This window comes from Myxocyprinus asiaticus, chromosome 4 (assembly GCF_019703515.2).
Source record: "Myxocyprinus asiaticus isolate MX2 ecotype Aquarium Trade chromosome 4, UBuf_Myxa_2, whole genome shotgun sequence".
NCBI classification, from domain to species: domain Eukaryota; kingdom Metazoa; phylum Chordata; class Actinopteri; order Cypriniformes; family Catostomidae; genus Myxocyprinus; species Myxocyprinus asiaticus.
The window spans coordinates 61,542,325-61,565,358 of NC_059347.1; the positions used below are offsets into that span (position 1 = coordinate 61,542,325).

The 23,034-nt window shown below is 42.2% G+C and overlaps 1 protein-coding gene across 3 annotated transcripts in view; it reads left to right on the forward strand.

The window, feature by feature from the left end:
- The first annotated feature begins 2,750 nt into the window (after window positions 1-2,750).
- The window catches only part of LOC127433268 (cytosolic phospholipase A2 gamma-like), a 71,788-nt gene continuing 51,504 nt past the window's right edge, over window positions 2,751-23,034 (forward strand). The window contains exons 1-2 of one of the 3 annotated variants that reach the window (XM_051684991.1): window positions 12,003-12,254; window positions 12,906-15,340. In XM_051684991.1, the coding sequence (XP_051540951.1) occupies window positions 13,368-15,335 (1,968 nt within the window). In that variant the 5' untranslated portion in view covers window positions 12,003-12,254; window positions 12,906-13,367 and the 3' untranslated portion in view covers window positions 15,336-15,340. Of the gene's footprint in view, window positions 2,828-12,002; window positions 12,255-12,905; window positions 15,341-23,034 lie in introns of those variants that run through there. The other 2 variants (XM_051685021.1, XM_051685028.1) reach the window with 2 other exon arrangements.

A 23,034-nucleotide genomic window follows, 5' to 3' on the forward strand; every position in this document is an offset into this window, starting at 1 on the left:
ACAAAGTGATTTATAATGCACTTATTACAGGGACAATCCCCCTGGAGCAACCTGGAGTTAAGTGACTTCCTCAAGGACGCAATGGTGGTGGCTGTGGGGATTGAACCAGCAACCTTCAGATTGCCACCTATGTGCTTTAGCCCACTATGCCACCACCACACCACCAAAGTCAATTTAAGTCCCTGATGATCACTTTTGTAGCCATTTAATGAAACAAAAATGTATGAGATTTGTATTAAACTTTCTAGAGGTCATGGTATATTTTTTCAATTAATAATAATAATAATTATTAATATGTTTATATTTACAATTTTATTTATGATGTAATTTGTATTGGTATTTTTCCGCCTGTTGTCAAATAGTTATTTATAAGTCACTGCAAAAGGGGCTGATGGAAGGTCGTTTATGGTGGTCATTATATATGATTTTTTTTTTTACCACTTTGTTATTTTGATTATATTTTCATTTTGTTTAAAGTGTACATTGAATTAAGAAATATTTTTGGTTGAAGTTTTTCGTGTTTCAATAAATGAATTGTATTTTTAAAGCAAAATCGACCAGTAGAAGTGACGTGCGTGCAAAAAAAAAAAAAAACCTAAACAAAAAGAAAAACAAACAAACCAGTTAATCGATCCACAGCCTAATCTGGAAGGCCGATACAATCACCGTTAATACTAGCCATGATTTCTGTGTCACTTGATCAGTATGATTAATAGGGACTAAAAATGGAAAATGAAAACAGAAAACAAACAACATTTTTTGCAGAACGTAACCAAAAATGGGAACAAAGTGATTTTAAATTATTCCGGAGTGAAACGTTTATTTCTAAATGCTGGTAACCGGTTATAACCAGTACCAAAAGAAGCCCCCCCCCCATGTAATCAGTGGAAATAAATATGAAGTGTTGTGTTGACATTCAGTTGTCAGTTGATAGTTAGTTGCCAGTGTGTTATTAAGCGAAGTATAAAATGTGTGTCCAGTCTGAGGCTAATAATGTGCGGTGTATCGTGAGCGATCAAGAGTTCAAAAGACTGATTGTTTGGGGGAAGAGGCTGCGATTCCATGACCGGGCTGCCCAGACAAAGGGTTCCGCTGTCGTGTTTGTAAACAGCGGGTCAGCATTGAGATATTTAAAGTCCGGTTTTCGGTGTGTAATTGCAGAACCAATGTCCAAAAGTGTTTGTCTGTCATAGACAATAAGGCAGACAACATCCAAGACAAAAAACATAAGAACTGTAGACAAAACAAACAAAAAACTGCAATATTGTGTTGGAGCTTGCAGCGCAGCAGCCATACTTAGCGCCATCTAATAATGTTTTCATTCACAGGGGAATGCTGTCATTTGTCTGAAACATCCACCACAATGTAATTTCCATCACATCTCAGATTATGTCTATGTCATGGCTCCGATGAGTTTGTTGGTTTGTTTTGTATGTTTTGTCATTTTCTCTCCCTCATGTCTTGCAGGTGTGGACGGCATGCATGATCGGCGTTTCCATTGGAACACTGATTGTTCCTGGGGGAACGCTGATCATGCCACTGATTAGCATGCCGAGCAACACCTGTTATCCTCTAATTCACTCCCTTCTTAAGCCCTTCGTGTTCTCAGTATCTTTGCTAGATTGTTGTTTGATGTTGAGTACTAACCTCACTCTCTCTGCCTAGCTGGTCCTGTCTTGTGAATCTGTTGGTTGCCCATGTGTCGGGAGTTAAGTTCGCTCTTCTCTGCTGGGCGTTGTTCTGCACCTCACTAAGCTTCAACGGAGGATTCTACGAATCTGTTCCTGACTTCCACAACACACACACTCATCCTATGAACACACTTTTTACGTATTGCCCCTTGCGTGACTACGATGCGCATGCCATGGGAGATTGCTTCCCGCTGCTGCAGCCGGTGTCAGGGTTTTCTACATTCCACAAATCAGTGACTGCTCATATTTGTTGTTAATAAATCCTTTGAACTGTTCCTCACATGACAGTCATGAATGAAATATGACAGCAAATTATTAATCATTGCATGCATTGCTTTCCCTGTGCCACAGAGAATGAGGGCCTGCTGGTGCCACCCTTGGCAACCACCTACTTAACCTATTCCTAGAAACGGCCCTGAGTAAAATCACACAAATCTGATCACATGACATGTAGGAAAGTAAAAAGTCTAGTTACAAAGAAATTACAAGGAAGAAATTTCCTTGCCAGAACCTCTTTATATGATTTTATTTCTTCATGGCCAACACCTCCACCCCTGATGATGATGTTCAGGATAAAGTCAAGTCTAGTTTATTTGTATAACGCTTTTCACAACACATATCGTTTCAAAGCAGCTTTACAGAAAATCATGCATTAACAGAAAATGAAAACTGTAATAGCTATAAATTCTTAGAGTCATCATTTGATTAAATATGATTGTAAATTGTGTATAAAAAGTTTCAAGTCTTTGAAGTTCATTCTGGATTAACTGCAGAAGTTCACATAGATGCATTGTCCTTTGTTAGTTGGCTGATGAAAGGCTTTTATTGGCAGTTAAATGATAGTCTATGTATTCCATTATAAGAGTGTAGTCAATCATTAGACAAAGGTGATGCAGGCAGAGATCAATGAGGTGCATTGCAGTTCAACCAGCAGGTCATTTCTGAATCCTAAATCCAAGGTTCAGGCAGTGGCATATGAAGTATATCATGTCCCATGTCTTAACGTGAAGCCTTTTAACATCAAAGCCCTATAAAAGAGCTTCTTCCACTTTTTTTGGAGAGATAACAGCTGTTGGGTTGTTATTGAAGACAGTGTTGCTGGTGAAGTCCCAGGATTTTACAAGAATACAAGAAAAGTGAGTATGCTTTAAAGCCCCCATACATCAGCTTTAGATAATGTCTTTTCAGCAGTAACAGGGCAGTTAAAAGGCTTAATGTCAAAATAATAGAGTAAAAAGAGTAGTGCCAATAATTCCAGGCCTTTTCAGCAAGCTTTAATGCTAAATAAATACATAAATAAAGTGGGCAATAACAATGACCTGCACACTAGAGTAGTGGCCAAAAATATTGGCACCCTTGGTAAATATGCACAAAGAAGGCTGTGAAAAAAAATCTGCATTGTTTAGCCTTTTGATCTTTCATTCAAAAAATTCACAAAAATCTATCCTTTAATTAAAATAAAACAATTGAAAGAGGAGAAATATCTCATTATTAAATAAATATTTTTTCTCCAAAACACGTTGGCCATAATTTTTGGCACCCATTTATTCAATACTTTTTGCAACCTCCCTTTGCCAAGATAACAGCTCTGAGTCTTCTCTTATAATGCCTAATGAGGTTGGAGAACACATGGCAAGTGATCTGAGATCATTCTTCCATACAGAATCTCTCCAGATCCTTCAAATTCAGAGGTGCATGTTGGTGGACTCTCCTCTTCAGTTCACCACACAGGTGTTCTATGGGGTTCAGGTCAGGGGACTGGGATGGCCATGGCAGAACCTTGATTTTGTGGTCAGTGAACCATTTTTGTGTTTATTTTTATGTGTGTTTTGGATCATTGTCCTGCTGGAAGATCCAGACAGGGCCCATTGTAAGCTTTCTGGCAGAGGCAGTCAGATTTTGATTTAGGATCTGTTGGTATATGTTAGAGTCCATGATGCCATGTATCCAAACAAGATGTCCAGGACCTCTGGCAGAAAAACAGCCCCACAACATTAAAGATCCAGCACCACATTTAACCATGGGCATTGGGTACTTCATCTCTGTGTGTGCCAAACCCATCTCTGGTGTTTGCTGCCAAAAAGCATTTTTTGTTTCATCTGATCATAAAACCCGGTCGCATTTGAAGCTCCATTATTGTCTGGCAAACTGAAGACACTTGAGTTTGTTGTTGGATGAGAGCAGAGGCCCATGAAACCCTCCCAAACAATTTGTGGTGATGTAGGCGATGTCTGATTTTTTTTGAGACTTTCTGACTCCAAGACCCAACTAATTTCTGAAATTCTCAGCTGTGATCCTTGGAGATTCTATAGCCACTTAAACCATCCTCCTCACTGTGCATGGAGACAATATAGACACACGTCCTTTTCCAGGCCAATTCTTAAGATCTCCAGTTGATTGGAACTTGTTAATTATTGCCCTGATGGTGGAAATGGGCATTTACAGTTGTCCAGACTGGAAGCATCCGTTGCTGTGGCAGAGCAACTTTATTATCCCGTCCGTCTGAAATAAAATTATTTTAATTCTCAAATATCAGCTCATAGTTGATTGGTCCATGTTTGCTGCAAATTATTTAGAATTATTTACTTCTCAATCTGCTGCAGTGCGTCAAGGGAACGCATTCTGTGTAAACAGGATGGATAACATTTATAACACTGTTCTTTCATTAATAGGTAACCAAGTGACGCTGACTACCACCCCTGGAGTCACAAGTTCGAATCCAGGGTGTGCGAGTGACGCCAGCCAGGTCTCCTAAGCAACCAAATTGGCCCGGTTGCTAAGGAGGGTAGAAAAACTTGGGGTCACATGGGGTAACCTCCTCGTGGTCATGATTAAGTGGTTCTCGCTCTCAGTGGGGCGTGTGGAAAGTTGTGCGTGGATTGCGGAGAGTAGCATGAGCCTCCACATGCTGTGAGTCTCCGTGGTGTCATGCACAACGAGTCAAGTGATAAAATGTGTGGATTGATGGTCTCAGAAGCGGAGGCAACTGAGACTTGTCCTCCGCCACCCGGATTGAGGTGAGTAACCACGCCACCACGAGGACCTATTAAGTAGTGTGAAATGGGCATTCCAAAATTGGGGAGAAAAGGGGATAAAAAGAAAAAAAGGAAAAAAGAAATACAAAAATAGAAACAATATGTAACCAAGCAGCAATTAATGCAGGACAAATGAGTAGCAATACATTAACACTTAAGTCACCACTATTAACTAATATGGAAACACAATTAACTAATAGAGTGGTGGTGGTGTAGTGGGCTAAAGCACAGAACTTGCAAGCAAAAGATTGCCAGGTCAATCCCCACAGCCACCACAATTGTGTCCTTGAGCAAGGCACTTAACTCCAGGTTTCTCTGGGGGGATTGTCCCTGTAATAAGGGCACTGTAAGTCACTTTGGATAAAAGCATCTGCCAAATGCATAAATGTAATCACAGTATGTAATATCAAACTGATGATGGTGGTAGTTCTTCACTATAAACAACCCAATAATTACTGAATATTATTTGCCTCATTAAAAACTACTAATTAATTACTCATTGTGTTGGCTAACAACATAACCCCTCAAAATCCAGTGTCTGAGAAGTGCCTTTTTTAATTTTGTACAGTTCTCTGAGGTCCACTTATAATGTTATCAAGATTTTTACATTAAAAAAACATCATAATTTAGAAGTAATAGGCTATTTTCTGTCCTGTTTTGACCCCCCTCATCGTAACACACCATTTGAATAGGCATGGTGGATTGTAGACTCGGAAGTAAACGCCCACTGGTATGATTGGCTAACAGTTTTGCATATTTAAAAATCCTACATCCTTCATAGATGAACGCTGCTGTGATTTAGGTTAAAAACGCATAAATACTCAGTACATGTCAAACGATCTGTAATAACAGACAAAGCAATAGTGACCACATAATAAAAACAGTTACTCAAACTTGTGTGGTGCCACATTACTGTCGGATCCAGTATAGTCGACACAGCATCGTCTTTTAGTTTCAATCTTTCTGAAAATCCTGCATCGAACTGTACCTTGTTTGTAAACGAATCCACGGTAAAATGAAGTTAACAAAAGTTCTTACTGACACGGTCTGGAACTTCATTAAAAATAAAGTTCATCCACTCTTTCCTAATGTTGGGATCAGACGAAAGGCAATGCGAAGACTGTGCTTTTCCACAACTTGGCAATGCACAGCGTCTTGTTGACTTTGGAGCCATCTTTATCGTTTGGTTTCTGCGTAGACCTACGTTTGCCTCTCTCGTTATTTACCTACTACATGGGTGAATCGGTGGGCGGGGCTAAACAGGCAGTGATGTAGAAGCAGGCGTTGATCTTCTTCTGCGGAGGCGGTGTTTAGCCACACTATTACGTAATAAAGTGGCACATTCCACATCCTGTCGTTTTGGCAGATTGGCTTCAATATAAGCTGTTTTTAGACTAAAGAGAAAGTTTTGAGTTCTGAAACTTACAGGATGTTTTTATAGTACAATGACCTCTTACATGTCAAAAGATCAAGGGAATTTTGATTTCTCAGTTCATGACCCCTTTAAATTGATGAAAATGCATCTTTAGAGAAGCATGACATTGTGCCTCTGTGTTCTTTAACCAGAAATCAGTTTATAAATGTAACAACACCCCTCTAATTCACTAGGCTACAGATAACATGACTAGTCAGCTTATCTTAAATAAAAGGATTGTGGAATTTATCCAATCTCTCTGTATTCTTTGGGGTTTCTCTTCTATTCATTACAAATGAATAACTTGCACATGTGGTGGTGGTGTAGTGGACTAAAGCACTGAACTGGTATGCAAAAGGTTGTTGGTTCAAACCCCACAGCCACCACCATTGTGTCCTTGAGCAAGGCATTTAACTCCAGGTTGCTCCAGGGGGATTGTTCCTGTAATAAGGGCACTGTAAGTTGCTTAGGATAAAAGTGTCTGCCAAATATGTAAAAATGCATGTTATATAATGCCCAAGTTCTTCTCAATCATTACTTAGAATAGCAAAGTGAGAACTTGGTAACCTGTTAGAAATGAGTGAAGTATTACCACATCTTTCTGAAGGAATTGCTAATGATCTGGAACAGTATTCTTAAAGGAATATTCCGGGTTCAATACAAGTTAAGCTCAATTGACAGCATTTGTGGCATAATGTTGATTACCACAAAAAATTAATTTTGACTCATTCCTCCTTTTCTTATACAAAAGCAAAAATCGAGGTTACTGTGAGGCACTGACAATGGAAGTCAATGGGGCCAATTTTTCGAGAGTTTAAAGCTGCACCACATAAGATGTTTTTTGGTTAAAAATGAACAAATTGCCATTATTGATTGATTACATAAACAACCAGTGTTCAAAACAATGTCCTTACCTTCCCCCGATTCACTTCAGTAAGCCTATAAAAATGATTTGTATTTTGAGCTGTCGGGTCTGATTTGGCGTGAAATCGCTGGCTTATGTCCTTCCTCCTTGCTTCATTACGTCATGTCCGTAAACACAGGAAAGAAGTACCGGCTGTCACATGTTAAATAACCAGGGCAACCAACAATATCAGAGGCAGGGCAGTAACGTAGTCAAACAGGCAAAGGATCGGGGCAGGCAGCAAAACAGCAATAGAGATAGTCCAGGCAAACACAGTAATAGGCAGGCAGCAGAGAATCGTACAAAGTAAATCCAAAGCAGAATCAAACACGGGTAGGTCAACAGAGTAAGTAATAACGCTCAGAAATGTAGCCAGGGCAAACAAGACTTCGCAATGAATGAACACACACATCGAGCTTAAATAGTCTGAGTGATATGAGGCAGGTGTAGGGTAATCAGTCCAGGCATGTGGGCACTTGGGAAGTGTAGTTCAATGTTAATATTCCGGTGAGTGAGACCTCCGGTGGTCGATTGAGGAATCTTCACTGGCGTTTGTGACAGTACATAATGTAAAAATAATAAAGTCTTCCATTGAACTCGTATCACGAGTTTCACCTCTTAAATTGACAAGTTTAGCAGGCTACAATACAAACATTAATATTAGATAAAGCACTTGAATAATCATATTAAAATATACTGGTAACTGGTGGTGATTGAGGAGAGTCCCCTGTTCTCTATGTAAAACAGCTTTGAGTGTAGTGTCAGAAAAGCGCTATACAAGTAAAATTCAGTCATTCAAAATATGTACATGAGTGTTGTTTATCTTCATCAAAGCAAGTTATATTTAATTTTTAAATGTTTAATTGTGTAACATAATAATATCAACATGAAAGTAGCACATTATGACCCCGGCTCTGAATATCTTCCAGTCATGATCACACACATGATCCAGGTAACCTCAAATCATGAGAGAATCCGCCAGAACAGCAGTGTTGAAACACGACTGACGTAAAGTGTTCTTCCGCAAATTGCTTTCAACCACAGATGTCGCTAGAGAGCACAAAGTTACGTAGTGCAGCTTTAAATGCAGAAATGTGAAGCTTATAATTTTATAGAAGCACTTACATGAATTTGTCTGTTTGAACTCGTGTAGTTGTTTAAATTGTCAATTTAGGGTGTTGACATTACATCGTCATGGCAACGAAGTTGTAAAATTGGCTATAACTTTCCACAGATGCAGTTAGTAGTGATTTTATCATAGTAAAATCATGTTAACACACATATTATTCACATCTTGTGTCTGAACTTTTAAAACAGAGAGTATTTTAATGTTTACAGATTAACCCCTTTGGGTGCTTCTCACATGGAAGGCTACAGTCTAATTAGGCAGTGACCCGTCCTGCGGAGTCTGCTGGCTAGACTCCTCCTCAGCATTTAGCACTAGAATGAAACGGTCTAGTAAGTGCGCATGACAAACCATACAGTATGCTTAGAACCATATGATATTTTACTATGTTTAGAAAACCCATATACTTTAAAAAACAAGAAATATATTCTCAGTCTCTAAATTATTTTAGCAAAATGTTTTATTCACAAAGCTAGACACACTAAAAAAAAAAGCTTTTATTTAATACATTTTGCAACACTGATCTTAGAATTTATATTTAAATCCTTTCAATAATGAAACAATTTAACCCTAGACATGTTTTTTAACCCTAGACAAAAACTTTTAAAGCTTTTCAAATAAAAACTTGAAGAGAGAGAAAAAGTAAGCTGCGTCATAAAGGTTTCTGTCTCCCCAGTCTCGCGACTCATTTCCACGCTTTTTTAAATAAATTGGGAAAGGTGCAAAGGATTGTGGGTGATTGAAGGCCACGAAGGATACACCTGATGCATCCTCCAAAATATGGCAAACGAAGGCTGCGAAACGAGGCTGTGATAATCAATATGTTTTGCCACAAATGCTCTCAATTGAGCTTAACCTGTGTTGAACCCGGAACATTCCTTTAAGTGTGTGTCACAGTAATACATTAATGAATGAGATCTTACTGAGTTCTTCCTTATGAGTTATTAGTTACCTTGAACAGTATAATAAAGTGAAAACCCATTATAAACCATTATTAGTAACAAAGATGTTACTTGTAAGTTTAATGTGTTGGCAATTTTTTTATGCAATGGTATGCAAAAAAAAGCAACCTTGCAACCTGGTCTCATAGAATGGACGTTACTACAACTACATTTTGCAAACTGACTTTTATATGCCATGTTCTACATTTCGCCACAATTTTCTGGTAAAATGAACACTAGATTCACTTTTACACAAATCACGAGAGCAATGGCTGATTATGAATTTACTCACCTACATATACACACTTATTCTAAAGTGATTAGCTAGTGGTAGCTCTCCTGATAGAGTGTTGGATTTTGAACTCAGAAGACTGAGGTTTGAGCCCAGCAAAACACTCAAACTGACACGTATCCATCTTATATTCACCTTAATAAAAACCTTGTCTGATTACTGGAGGAAATCGCAGCATAAACTCATTGTAAAGCAGGTAATTCTGTTTGCGAAAATGTCGCCATGGTCACGTAATGATAATGAGATCAGGCTGGTCCTGAGATGTCTCACTGGTCTTCGCAAACAAAAATTGGTCAGCCATTCAGAAGTCTTTAATGAGCTTTCTGCTTGTCAATTATTTTGCGCGTTGTTGTAGTTGACAGCAGATTAAAATTCATAACAGTTGTCAGTTGAGGGCACAATTTTGCTACTGTTATGTTTGATAACCATGAGAAGACACACTGCTGCTCTTCTGCTCGGTGATGGTCTCAAAAGAATCTTTGAAGGGCAGGATTTTGGAAAGAGGGGGCGTGTCCAATTCAACAGCTCAAGCCCTGCACACACATGCAGTGACTTTCAGCGACAAAGCAACTAGTTCTCATTCATATTCAATGAGAGCTGGCGACTTCCAGCGACACGAGCGACAGCAACCTCTGGCAACTACATGTGGCCTTGGCGAGTGACACGACAAAATTTAACTTTATGCAAATGAGGAGTGACTTTCGGGAGCGACAACCAATAGGAGCGAAGATGGTGTTCACTGGCGCTCATGTCACCCCTCTCCTTTGAGATAATGGAGTCGAGTACAGGTGAGAGAAGTTTCTGTGAGCGATTTCACTGTTCTGTTTGATTCATCTGTAACCACATGCATGGATATATTAATAAACCATGGAAAAGAAACTGTCAGCAGATTGAGTGAGTTTGATTTGTACATTAATAGATTGTTCATCTTACTAATGGTATCATGCAATGAGCACCCTTACAAAAAATCTAAATCAGCCGCAAATTGGCAGCTTGTTATTTTCACATGCAAATGAGCTTTATTTCTCTGCAAATATTTGCCTGAAGTTTACAGCTCTTCGCCGGTAGTGGTGAACCTCTGGCAAACCTTTGGCAACAATGAACAATTTGCCGCAAGTTTGCCGCAAAGCTCATTTGCATGTGAAAATTAGCAGTGGCGAATTTGCTCCAAGTTTGCGGCAAATTTGCCATGAACTCTGGATTTTCGTAAGGGTGCTGCAGGTTATGTAAAAACTCAACAAGAAAACTGAATCCTTGTCAAAGTAGAGTGATATCTTGGTTTCATTGTCAAAATGCTTCATCTGTGTTCAGATTTTCAAATGACATGGCCAGACTTGCAGTCCACCAATAATGTTACAGCGACATCAGTAGAAACAGCCACTAGAGACTTCACAGTACAGAGACCTGGATGAAGGAACACCACCTGCAACTTAACTCAGCCAAGACTGAACTCCTTGTCTTTCCAGCCAACCCTGCTGGAACATCACCGTGCAGCTGGGTTCAACTACAGTAACGCCTTCCAAAATGGTCAGGAATCTAGAGGTAACCATGGTTAACAAACTTAATTTCACAGACTACATCTCAAAGACAGCACAATTGTGTAGATTTACACTCTACAACATCAGGAAGATAAGACCCTTCCTCTCTGAACATGCCACACAACTGCTTGTTCAGTCACTTGTCATATCTAGACTGGACTACTGTAACGCTCTCATTGCAGGCCTCCCTGCATGTGCAATTAGACCCCTGCAAATGATCCAGAATGCAGCAGCACGTCTGGTCTTTAATGAACCAAAGAGAGCTCATGTTACACCACTCCTTGTCTCTCTTCACTGGCTGCCGGTTGATGCACGTATCAAGTTCAAGTCTCTGATACTGGCATACAGAACAGTCACTGGGTCTGCTCCAGCATACCTAAAATCATTTATGCAGAGCTACGCGCCCACTAGAAGCCTGCGGTCGGCTAAGGAACGTCGCCCTGTTGTACCAACACAAAGAGGCACCAAAACACTTTCCCGGATTTTCAGCTTCATCATGCCACGTTGGTGGAATGACCTTCCCAACTCCATTTGTGAAGCTGACTCACTTTCTGTTTTCAAAAAACGGCTAAAAACACATCTGTTCCATGAGCACTTAACCAGTCACTAAAGTTGCACTTTAATCTGTTTTGAATGCTATTTTGATGCTAGTGAAACTTGTAATATGGCACTTTTCGTACCACTGTCTCCTTAAGATGATTCACTTGTAATGTATTCCTCTTTTTTAAGTCGCTTTGGATAAAAGTGTCTGCCAAATGAATAAATGTAAATGTAAAATGAGACTAGCGACATCAAGCGATAAAGTCGTTGCATGTGTGTACGGGGCTTCAGTCTCATGGAAGTTCCAGAACGGCTTAAATCAATTACAGCACCTTTAATATTGAACACTATATAAATAATATATTATTATATATATTATATTTATTGTATACTGTGTATTCTATATTGTGTGTATTGTATACTGTACAGTGTATGTTATTATTTGTATATTGTGTTGAGTAATTATGTGTATATCAGATATGTAAATTGTTTGACAGTTGTCTCATCACTGTCACGACTACTATGTTGCTTGGAACCGTAACCAAGTATTTCACACACTATTGCACTTGTGCAATCTCTTTATCTGGTTTCATTTCTTCATGGCCTCCACCTCCACTCTTGATGATGACATTCAGGATGACATGAAGCCTTTTAATATCAAAGCCCTATAAAAGAGCTTCTTCCACTCTTTTTGGAGAGATAACAGCTGTTGGGTTGTTACTGAAGACAGTGTTGCTGGTGAAGTCCCAGGATTTTACAAGAATACAAGAATAGTGAGTATGCTTTAAAGCCCCCATACATCAGCTTTAGATAATGTCTTTTCAGCAGTAACAGGGCAGTTAAAAGGCTTAATGTCAAAATAACTGAGTAAAAACAGTAGTGCCAATAATAGCTTTAATGCTAAATAAATAAATAAAGTGGACAATAACAATGACCTGCACACTAGCAAAAGTGTATGAATTCATGGTGAAAATGGAAAACTCTTTTTCTCAGTATTACAGTATTAAAGTTGTGACAGATGTTGCTTTAAAATGAGACTAGCGACATCAAGCGATAAAGTCGTTGCATGTGTGTACGGGGCTTCAGTATCATGGAAGTTCCAGAGCGGCTTAAATCACTTACAGCACCTTTAATATTGAACACTGTATAAATAATATATTATTATATATATTATATTTATTGTATACTATGTATTCTATATTGTGTGTATTGTATACTGAACAGTGTATGTTATTATTTTTATATTGTGTTGAGTAATTATGTGTATATCAGATATGTAAATTGTGTTGTCTCATCACTGTCACGACTACTATGTTGCTTGGAACCGTAACCAAGTATTTCACACACTATTGCACTTGTGCAATCTCTTTATCTGGTTTCATTTCTTCATGGCCTCCACCTCCACTCTTGATGATGACATTCAGGATGACATGAAGCCTTTTAATATCAAAGCCCTATAAAAGAGCTTCTTCCACTCTTTTTGGAGAGATAACAGCTGTTGGGTTGTTATTGATCTGTGGCAGCAGGGGCGTGCTCAAGCATCTCTCCGGAGAGAGAAAGCGGTAAGGGCGCTTACACCTGAGCCAAATTGTCTAACACCTGTCTCTAATTTCAGTGAGCACGGGGAGAGCGGCATAAAGAGAGCGACACAACGCTCAGTGGGGGGAGACTGGATATGATAGAGCCGAGCCAAAGCAACGATTCCCGAGTAGTGAAAGTTATTTGTAGAAACAGTGTGTGTGTTAGGGTTTAAAGAGTGTATAAAGGTAACTGTAAAGTGGTGTCGAGGAAGAGGGGAAATAAAGCGTCACCTGAAGAAGGAAAACTGCTTCTTGCGTCCTCTTTTACACTGGTGCCGAAACCCGGGATTGAAGTTTGGGTCGAAGATGGATGGAGGTCGTCCCGTAGAGTCCTCCCAGTTGGCGGAGATCCTCCAAGCCCTCGCCAGCCTACATTGGAACCACCAACAAACGCTGCTTGAGCTCCGACAAGATCAAGACCGCCGGTTTGTCGAGCTCATGCATGCTCAAGCCGAGGACCGGCAGGCGATCCGGAGCCTCCTCAGCCAGGGGGCATCCTCAGCCGCGACCCCGGACACACCCACGCCGTTACCCCCGCCAGCATTACAGAAAATGGGGGCGGCGGACGACCCCGAGGCTTTCCTGGATTTGTTTGAGCGGACCGCCGAGATCTGGGGCTGGCCGCTCGGCCAATGGGCAGCCCGACTGATCCCACTATTGTCCGGGGAAGCCCAGCTCGCGGCTCAACAACTGCCAGCGTCGAGCCTCCTGGCCTACGGAGATCTAAAAAAAGCCATCTTGCAACGGGTTGGTCGCACTCCGGAGGAAAGTCGTCAACTCTTCCGGAGCTTGAAGTTGGAAAGCTCTGACCGCCCGTTTGCCTTTGCCCAGCGGCTCCGTGACGCCTGCCGAAGATGGCTGCTAGCGGGGGATCGCGACGTCCAGGGAATTATCGACCAGGTGGTACTGGAACAGTTCATAGTACGACTGCCAAAAGGAACGGCGGAGTGGTTCCAGTGCCACCGCCCGGCGTCGTTGGAGGAAGCTATCCGACTTGCGGAGGACCACATGGCGGCGATCCTGAGGGCGGAAGATCCCTCCTACGTTTTCTCTCCTCCCTCTGTTTCTTCCCCCTCCCCTCTCTCTCTCTCGTCTGCTCTCTCTCCAGGTCCCGTTCCTGCCCCACGCAGACGAGGAGGAACTCAGCCCCTGAGACCAGTTCCCCGGGTGTGGGCGACACCTTCCCCTACTCCAATGCCCCGCCGCTCTCCCCCTCAGGGGGGGGCGCCCGCCGACGCCAGTGCGGGCGTAGCGCCTGGGCTGGCCTGCTGGAGGTGCGGAGACCCGAGCCACTTCCGAGATCAGTGCCCTCTGATGGAGCTGGGGACGGTGGTGTGGGTCTCTGACCTCCCACAGGCTGCCCCCGACCGGGCCGGAGTATACCGGATACCGGTAAGTGTCAAGGGGGGTACTCACCAAGTGTTGGTGGATACCGGGTGTAATCAAACCACTATCCACCAACGCCTGGTTCAACACAAGGCATTGGTCACATCCAAAACGGTGACCCTGACAATTAAATTCCGGGGGAAAAAGCATAGAGTGGAGGCTGCGGTTAGTTCCCGCCTCACCCATCCACTGATTTTGGGGACTGATTGGCCTGATTTTAGAGTTTTATTAAAGGGAATTTGTGCGGATGGGTCCTGTGTGAAAATAGGGAGATGTGTGATGTGCGATGCTCTGGCAGGGGAGGCGGAGCCGGGGCCGTCCTCGACAGCTCCACGTCATGATGACGAGAGAGGGGGAGAGGCTGCAGCCCCTCCCCTTCTCAGGGAATTCCCTGAGGGGGATTTCCCTTTGGAGCAGTCGCGAGATGAAACCCTCAAACACGCCTTTGACCAAGTGAGAGTTATCGATGGTCAACGACTCCAGCCTGACATCGCACTTTCATACCCCTATTTTGCAATTATAAATGAGCGGTTGTATCGAGTGACACAGGACACTCGAACCAAAGAGGATACAACCCAACTTTTGATTCCAAGGAGCCGTGGGGAAATGGTATTCCAGGCGGCTCATTATAATCCCATGGCAGGTCATCTAGGAGAAAGGAAAACACTGAACCGTCTAATAGCCCATTTCTATTGGCCGGGCATTGGTGGCGATGTCCGCAGGTGGTGTGCGGCATGCCGCGAATGCCAGCTGGTTAACCCACCGGCCACCCCAAAAGCGCCATTGCGCCCTCTCCCTCTGATCGAGGTCCCCTTTGAGAGAATTGGAATGGACCTCGTCGGGCCATTAGAACGGTCAGCACGCGGACATCGATTGTATTGGTCCTAGTGGACTATGCAACGCGATATCCGGAAGCAGTGCCTCTTCGCAACATCTCAGCACGCAGTGTTGCGGAGGCACTCTTCAAAATAATCTCCCGGGTGGGGATTCCGAAAGAAATCCTCACCGATCAAGGCACAACGTTTATGTCACGGACACTACGGGAGCTGTACGTACTATTAAATATTAAATCGATTCGCACCAATTATACCATCCTCAAACGGATGGCCTGGTGGAACGATTTAATAAAACCCTCAAAAACATGATTCGTAAGTTCGTGCACGATGATTCTAGAAATTGGGATAAATGGCTCGACCCCCTGTTATTTGCAGTACGAGAGGTCCCGCAAGCCTCCACTGGCTTCTCCCCATTCGAGCTGCTGTATGGGCAACGCCCACAAGGCGTGCTTGATGTAATGCGAGAGGCCTGGGAGGAGGGACCTTCAAACAGTAAAAATGAAATTCAGTACGTTCTTGATCTTCGAGCAAAACTCCACACCTTGGGGCAACTAACACAGGGGAATTTGCTCCAAGCTCAAGAACGACAGCGCCGACTGTATGACAGGGGAACTCAGCTAAGGGAATTTGCACCGGGAGATAAAGTGCTTGTATTGCTTCCCACATCGAGCTCTAAATTACTCGCCAAGTGGCAAGGACCCTTTGAGGTCACACGACGAGTGGGAGATCTCGATTATGAGGTTAAACGAACCGATAGAGGGGACGCACGTCAAATATACCACCTCAATCTCCTAAAATTGTGGAGGGAGGCGGTCCTCGTGACGTTGGCTACGGTGGTTCCCGAGAAGGCGGAGCTCGGACCGGAGGTGAGTTCAAAACATAAACAGTTCACCCCGGTCACTTGCGGAGACCACCTCTCACCGAGCCAACTCGCGGAGGTTGCCAGGTTGCAACAGGAGTTTGCAGATGTGTTCTCCCCCCTACCGAGACGTACAAACCTCATCCATCACCACATCGAGACCGAGCCCTATCAACTATCCGAATACAAAAAGAAAATTGTTCGGGAAGAATTGGATGCGATGCTTGATATGGGGGTAATAGAAGAATCCCACAGTGATTGGTCCAGCCCAGTTGTTCTAGTGCCTAAGAGCGACGGGTCTGTGCAATTCTGTGTGGATTACAGAAAAGTCAACGCGGTGTCTAAATTTGATGCATATCCAATGCCTCGCGTTGATGAGTTGCTCGATCGGTTGGACACTGCTCGGTTTTATTCGACATTGGATTTGACGAAGGGTTATTGGCAGATCCCCTTGACACCAATTTCCCGTGAGAAAACTGCCTTCTCCACACCGTTTGGATTACACCAATTTGTGACACTTCCGTTCGGTTTGTTTGGAGCCCCGGCTACGTTTCAGCGTCTCATGGACCGAATCCTCAGGCCGCATTCAGCTTACGCCGCTGCCTATTTAGATGACATCATCATTTATAGCAATGATTGGCAGCGGCATATGCAACACCTGAGGGTGGTTCTGAGATCGCTGCGCCGAGCGGGACTCACAGCGAACCCGAAGAAGTGCGCGATTGGGCGGGTGGAGGTACGGTATCTGGGGTTCCACTTGGGCCACGGGCAGGTGCGTCCCCAAATTGACAAGACAGTGGCGATTGCGACCTGCCCGAGACCCAGGACCAAAAAGGGGGTGAGACAGTTCCTGGGGCTGGCTGGCTATTATAGAAGGTTTGTGCCTAACTATTCGGACGTCACCAGCCTGCTGACTGATCTCACTAAAAAGGGAGCTCCAGATCCGGTCCAGTGGACGGAGCAGTGTCAACGGGCGTTCACGCAAGTTAAAGCCGCACTTTGCGGGGGGCCGCTGTTACATTCACCTGACTTCTCTCTCCCTTTTGTTTTACAGACAGATGCTTCAGACAGGGGGCTGGGGGCTGTGCTCTCGCAGGTGGTGGAGGGGGAGGAGCGCCCGGTGCTGTACATTAGCCGTAAGCTCTCGTTAAGGGAAACTAAGTACAGCACCGTGGAAAAGGAGTGTCTCGCCATCAGGTGGGCGGTCCTCACTCTCCGATATTACCTGTTGGGGCGGGCCTTCACCCTCTGCTCGGATCACGCCCCACTCCAGTGGCTCCACCGTATGAAAGATACTAACGCCCAGATCACCCGTTGGTATCTGGCTCTTCAGCCATTTAAGTTCAAGGTGGTCCACAGACCGGGGGCGCAGATGGCTGTTGCCGACTTCCTTTCCAGGAATGGGGGGGGAGTGGTAGGCAGGCCGGATGTCGCCCCGGCCTGAGTCGGGCGGTGGGGATATGTGGCAGCGGGGGCGTGGTCAAGCATCTCTCCGGAGAGAGAAAGCGGTAAGGGCGCTTACACCTGTGCTAAATTGTCTAACACCTGTCTCTAATTTTAGTGAGCACGGGGAGAGCGGCATAAAGAGAGCGACACAACGCTCAGTGGGGGGAGACTGGATATGACAGAGGCGAGCCAGAGCAACGATTCCCGAGTAGTGAAAGTTATTTGTAGAAACAGTGTGTGTGTTAGGGTTTAAAGAGTGTATAAAGGTAACTGTAAAGTGGTGTCAAGGAAGAGGGGAAATAAAGCATCACCTGAAGAAGGAAAACTGCTTCTTGCGTCCTCTTTTACACTAACAGTTTTGCATATTTAAAAATCCTACATCCTTCATAGATGAACGCTGCTGTGATTTAGGTTAAAAACGCATAAATACTCAGTACATGTCAAACGATCTGTAATAACAGACAAAGCAATAGTGACCACATAATAAAAACAGTTACTCAAACTTGTGTGGTGCGACATTACTGTCGGATCCAGTATAGTCGGCACAGCATCGTCTTTTAGTTTCAATCTTTCTGAAAATCCTGCATCGAACTGTACCTTGTTTGTAAACGAATCCACGGTAAAATGAAGTTAACAAAAGTTCTTACTGACACGATCTGGAACTTCATTAAAAATAAAGTTCATCCACTCTTTCCTAATGTTGGGATCAGACGAAAGGCAATGCGAAGACTGTGCTTTTCCACAACTTGGCAATGCACAGCGTCTTGTTGACTTTGGAGCCATCTTTATCGTTTGGTTTCTGCGTAGACCTGCGTTTGCCTCTCTCGTTATTTACCTACTACATGGGTGAATCGGTGGGCGGGGCTAAACAGGCAGTGATGTAGAAGCAGGCGTTGATCTTCTTCTGCGGAGGCGGTGTTTAGCCACACTATTACGTAATAAAGTGGCACATTCCACATCCTGTCGTTTTGGCAGATTGGCTTCAATTTAAGCTGTTTTTAGACTAAAGAGAAAGTTTTGAGTTCTGAAACTTACAGGATGTTTTTATAGTACAATGACCTCTTACATGTCAAAAGATTACTTAGAATAGCAAAGTGAAAACTTGGTAACCTATTAGAAATGTGTGAAGTATTACCACATCTTTCTGAAGGAATTGCTAATGATCTGGAACAGTATTCTTAAAGGAATATTCCGGGTTCAATACAAGTTAAGCTCAATTGACAGCATTTGTGGCATAATGTTGATTACCACAAAAAATTAATTTTGACTCATTCCTCCTTTTGTTATACAAAAGCAAACATCGAGGTTACTGTGAGGCACTGACAATGGAAGTCAATGGGGCCAATTTTTGGAGAGTTTAAAGCTGCACCACATAAGATGTTTTTTGGTTAAAAATGAACAAATTGCCATTATTGATTGATTACATAAACAACCAGTGTTCAAAACAATGTCCTTACCTTCCCCCGATTCACTTCAGTAAGCCTATAAAAATGATTTGTATTTTGAGCTGTCGGGTCTGATTTGGCGTGAAATCGCTGGCTTATGTCCTTCCTCCTTGCTTCATTACGTCATGTCCGTAAACACAGGAAAGAAGTACCGGCTGTCACATGTTAAATAACCAGGGCAACCAACAATATCAGAGGCAGGGCAGTAACGTAGTCAAACAGGCAAAGGATCGGGGCAGGCAGCAAAACAGCAATAGAGATAGTCCAGGCAAACACAGTAATAGGCAGCCAGCAGAGAATTGTACAAAGTAAATCCAAAGCAGAATCAAACACGGGTAGGTCAACAGAGTAAGTAATAACGCTCAGAAATGTAGCCGGGGCAAACAAGACTTCGCAATGAATGAACACACACATCCAGCTTAAATAGTCTGAGTGATATGAGGCAGGTGTAGGGTAATCAGTCCAGGCATGTGGGCACTTGGGAAGAGTAGTTCAATGATAATATTCCGGTGAGTGAGACCTCCGGTGGTCGATTGAGGAATCTTCACTGGCGTTTGTGACAGTACATAATGTAAAAATAATAAAGTCTTCCATTGAACTCGTATCACGAGTTTCACCTCTTAAATTGACAAGTTTAGCAGGCTACAATACAAACATTAATATTAGATAAAGCACTTGAATAATCATATTAAAATATACTGGTAACTGGTGGTGATTGAGGAGAGTCCCCTGTTCTCTATGTAAAACAGCTTTGAGTGTAGTGTCAGAAAAGCGCTATACGAGTAAAATTCATTCATTCAAAATATGTACATGAGTGTTGTTTATCTTCATCAAAGCAAGTTATATTTAATTTTTAAATGTTTAATTGTGTAACATAATAATATCAACATGAAAGTAGCACATTATGACCCCGGCTCTGAATATCTTCCAGTCATGATCACACACATGATCCAGGTAACCTCAAATCATGAGAGAATCCGCCAGAACAGCAGTGTTGAAACACGACTGACGTAAAGTGTTCTTCCGCAAATTGCTTTCAACCACAGATGTCGCTAGAGAGCACAAAGTTACGTAGTGCAGCTTTAAATGCAGAAATGTGAAGCTTATAATTTTATAGAAGCACTTACATGAATTTGTCTGTTTGAACTCGTGTAGTTGTTTAAATTGTCAATTTAGGGTGTTGACATTACATCGTCATGGCAACGAAGTTGTAAAATTGGCTATAACTTTCCACAGATGCAGTTAGTAGTGATTTTATCATAGTAAAATCATGTTAACACACATATTATTCACATCTTGTGTCTGAACTTTTAAAACAGAGAGTATTTTAATGTTTACAGATTAACCCCTTTGGGTGCTTCTCACATGGAAGGCTACAGTCTAATTAGGCAGTGACCCGTCCTGCGGAGTCTGCTGGCTAGACTCCTCCTCAGCATTTAGCACTAGAATGAAACGGTCTAGTAAGTGCGCATGACAAACCATACAGTATGCTTAGAACCATATGATATTTTACTATGTTTAGAAAACCCATATACTTTAAAAAACAAGAAATATATTCTCAGTCTCTAAATTATTTTAGCAAAATGTTTTATTCACAAAGCTAGAGTCACTAAAAAAAAAACTTTTATATAATACATTTTGCAACACTGATCTTAGAATTTATATTTAAATCCTTTCAATAATGAAACAATTTAACCCTAGACATGTAAAACCTATAAAACTTTTAAAGCTTTTCAAATTCATGTAACTGCCCTTTTATTAATTTTATTTATTTATTTATTGGTGCTTTGTATCTTCTAATTTGTTGTATTGTCTAAACTACTTGCATTTTTTTATGTTTGTAAACACCGTCATATCTGCAAATGCAAATAAAAACTTGAAGAGAGAGAAAAAAGTAAGCTGCGTCATAAAGGTTTCTGCCTCCCCGGTCTCGCGACTCATTTCCACGCTTTTTTAAATAAATTGGGAAAGGTGCAAAGGATTGTGGGTGATTGAAGGCCACGAAGGGTACACCTGATGCATCCTCCAAAATATGGCAAACGAAGGCTGCGAAACGAGGCTGTGATAATCAATATGTTTTGCCACAAATGCTCTCAATTGAGCTTAACCTGTTTTGAACCCGGAACATTCCTTTAAGTGTGTGTCACAGTAATACATTAATGAATGAGATCTTACTGAGTTCTTCCTTATGTGTTATTAGTTACCTTGAACAGTATAATAAAGTGAAAACCCATTATAAACCATTATTAGTAACTAAGATGTTACTTGTAAGTTTAATGTGTTAGCAATTTTTTTATGCAATGGTATGCAAAAAAAGCAACCTTGCAACCTGGTCTCATAGAATGGACGTTACTACAACTACATTTTGCAAACTGACTTTTATATGCCATGTTCTACATTTCGCCACAATTTTCTGGTAAAATGAACACTAGATTCACTTTCACACAAATCACGAGAGCAACGGCTGATTATGAATTTACTCACCTACATATACACACTTATTCTAAAGTGATTAGCTAGTGGTAGCTCTCCTGATAGAGTGTTGGATTTTGAACTCAGAAGACTGAGGTTTGAGCCCAGCAAAACAGTCAAGCTGACACGTATCCATCTTATATTCACCTTAATAAAAACCTTGTCTAATTACTGGAGGAAATCGCAGCATAAACTCATTGTAAAGCAGGTAATTCTGTTTGCGAAAATGTTGCCATGGTCACGTAATGATAATGAGATCAGGCTGGTCCTGAGATGTCTCACTGGTCTTCGCAAACAAAAATTGGTCAGCCATTCAGAAGTCTTTAATGAGCTTTCTGCTTGTCAATTATTTTGCGCGTTGTTGTAGTTGACAGCATATTAAAATTCATAACAGTTGTCAGTTGAGGGCACAATTTTGCTACTGTTATGTTTGATAACCATGAGAAGACACACTGCTGCTCTTCTGCTCGGTGATGGTCTCAAAAGAATCTTTGAAGGGCAGGATTTTGGAAAGAGGGGGCGTGTCCAATTCAACAGCTCAAGCCCTGCACACACATGCAGTGACTTTCAGCGACAAAGCAACTAGTTCTCATTCATATTCAATGAGAGCTGGCGACTTCCAGCGACACGAGCGACAGCAACCTCTGGCAACTACATGTGGCCTTGGCGAGTGACACGACAAAATTTAACTTTATGCAAATGAGGAGCGACTTTCGGGAGCGACAACCAATAGGAGCGAAGATGGTGTTCACTGGCGCTCATGTCACCCCTCTCCTTTGAGATAATGGAGTCGAGTACAGGTGAGAGAAGTTTCTGTGAGCGATTTCACTGTTCTGTTTGATTCATCTGTAACCACATGCATGGATATATTAATAAACCATGGAAAAGAAACTGTCAGCAGATTGAGTGAGTTTGATTTGTACATTAATAGATTGTTCATCTTACTAATGGTATCATGCAATGAGCACCCTTACAAAAAATCTAAATCAGCCGCAAATTTGCAGCTTGTTATTTTCACATGCAAATGAGCTTTATTTCTCTGCAAATATTTGCCTGAAGTTTACAGCTCTTCGCCGGTAGTGGTGAACCTCTGGCAAACCTTTGGCAACAATGAACAATTTGCCGCAAGTTTGCCGCAAAGCTCATTTGCATGTGAAAATTAGCAGTGGCGAATTTGCTCCAAGTTTGCGGCAAATTTGCCATGAACTCTGGATTTTCGTAAGGGTGCTGCAGGTTATGTAAAAACTCAACAAGAAAACTGAATCCTTGTCAAAGTAGAGTGATATCTTGGTTTCACTGTCAAAATGCTTCATCTGTGTTCAGATTTTCAAATGACGTGGCCAGACTTGCAGTCCACCAATAATGTTACAGCGACATCAGTAGAAACGGCCACTAGAGACTTCACAGTACAGAGACCTGGATGAAGGAACACCACCTGCAACTTAACTCAGCCAAGACTGAACTCCTTGTCTTTCCAGCCAACCCTGCTGGAACATCACCGTGCAGCTGGGTTCAACTACAGTAACGCC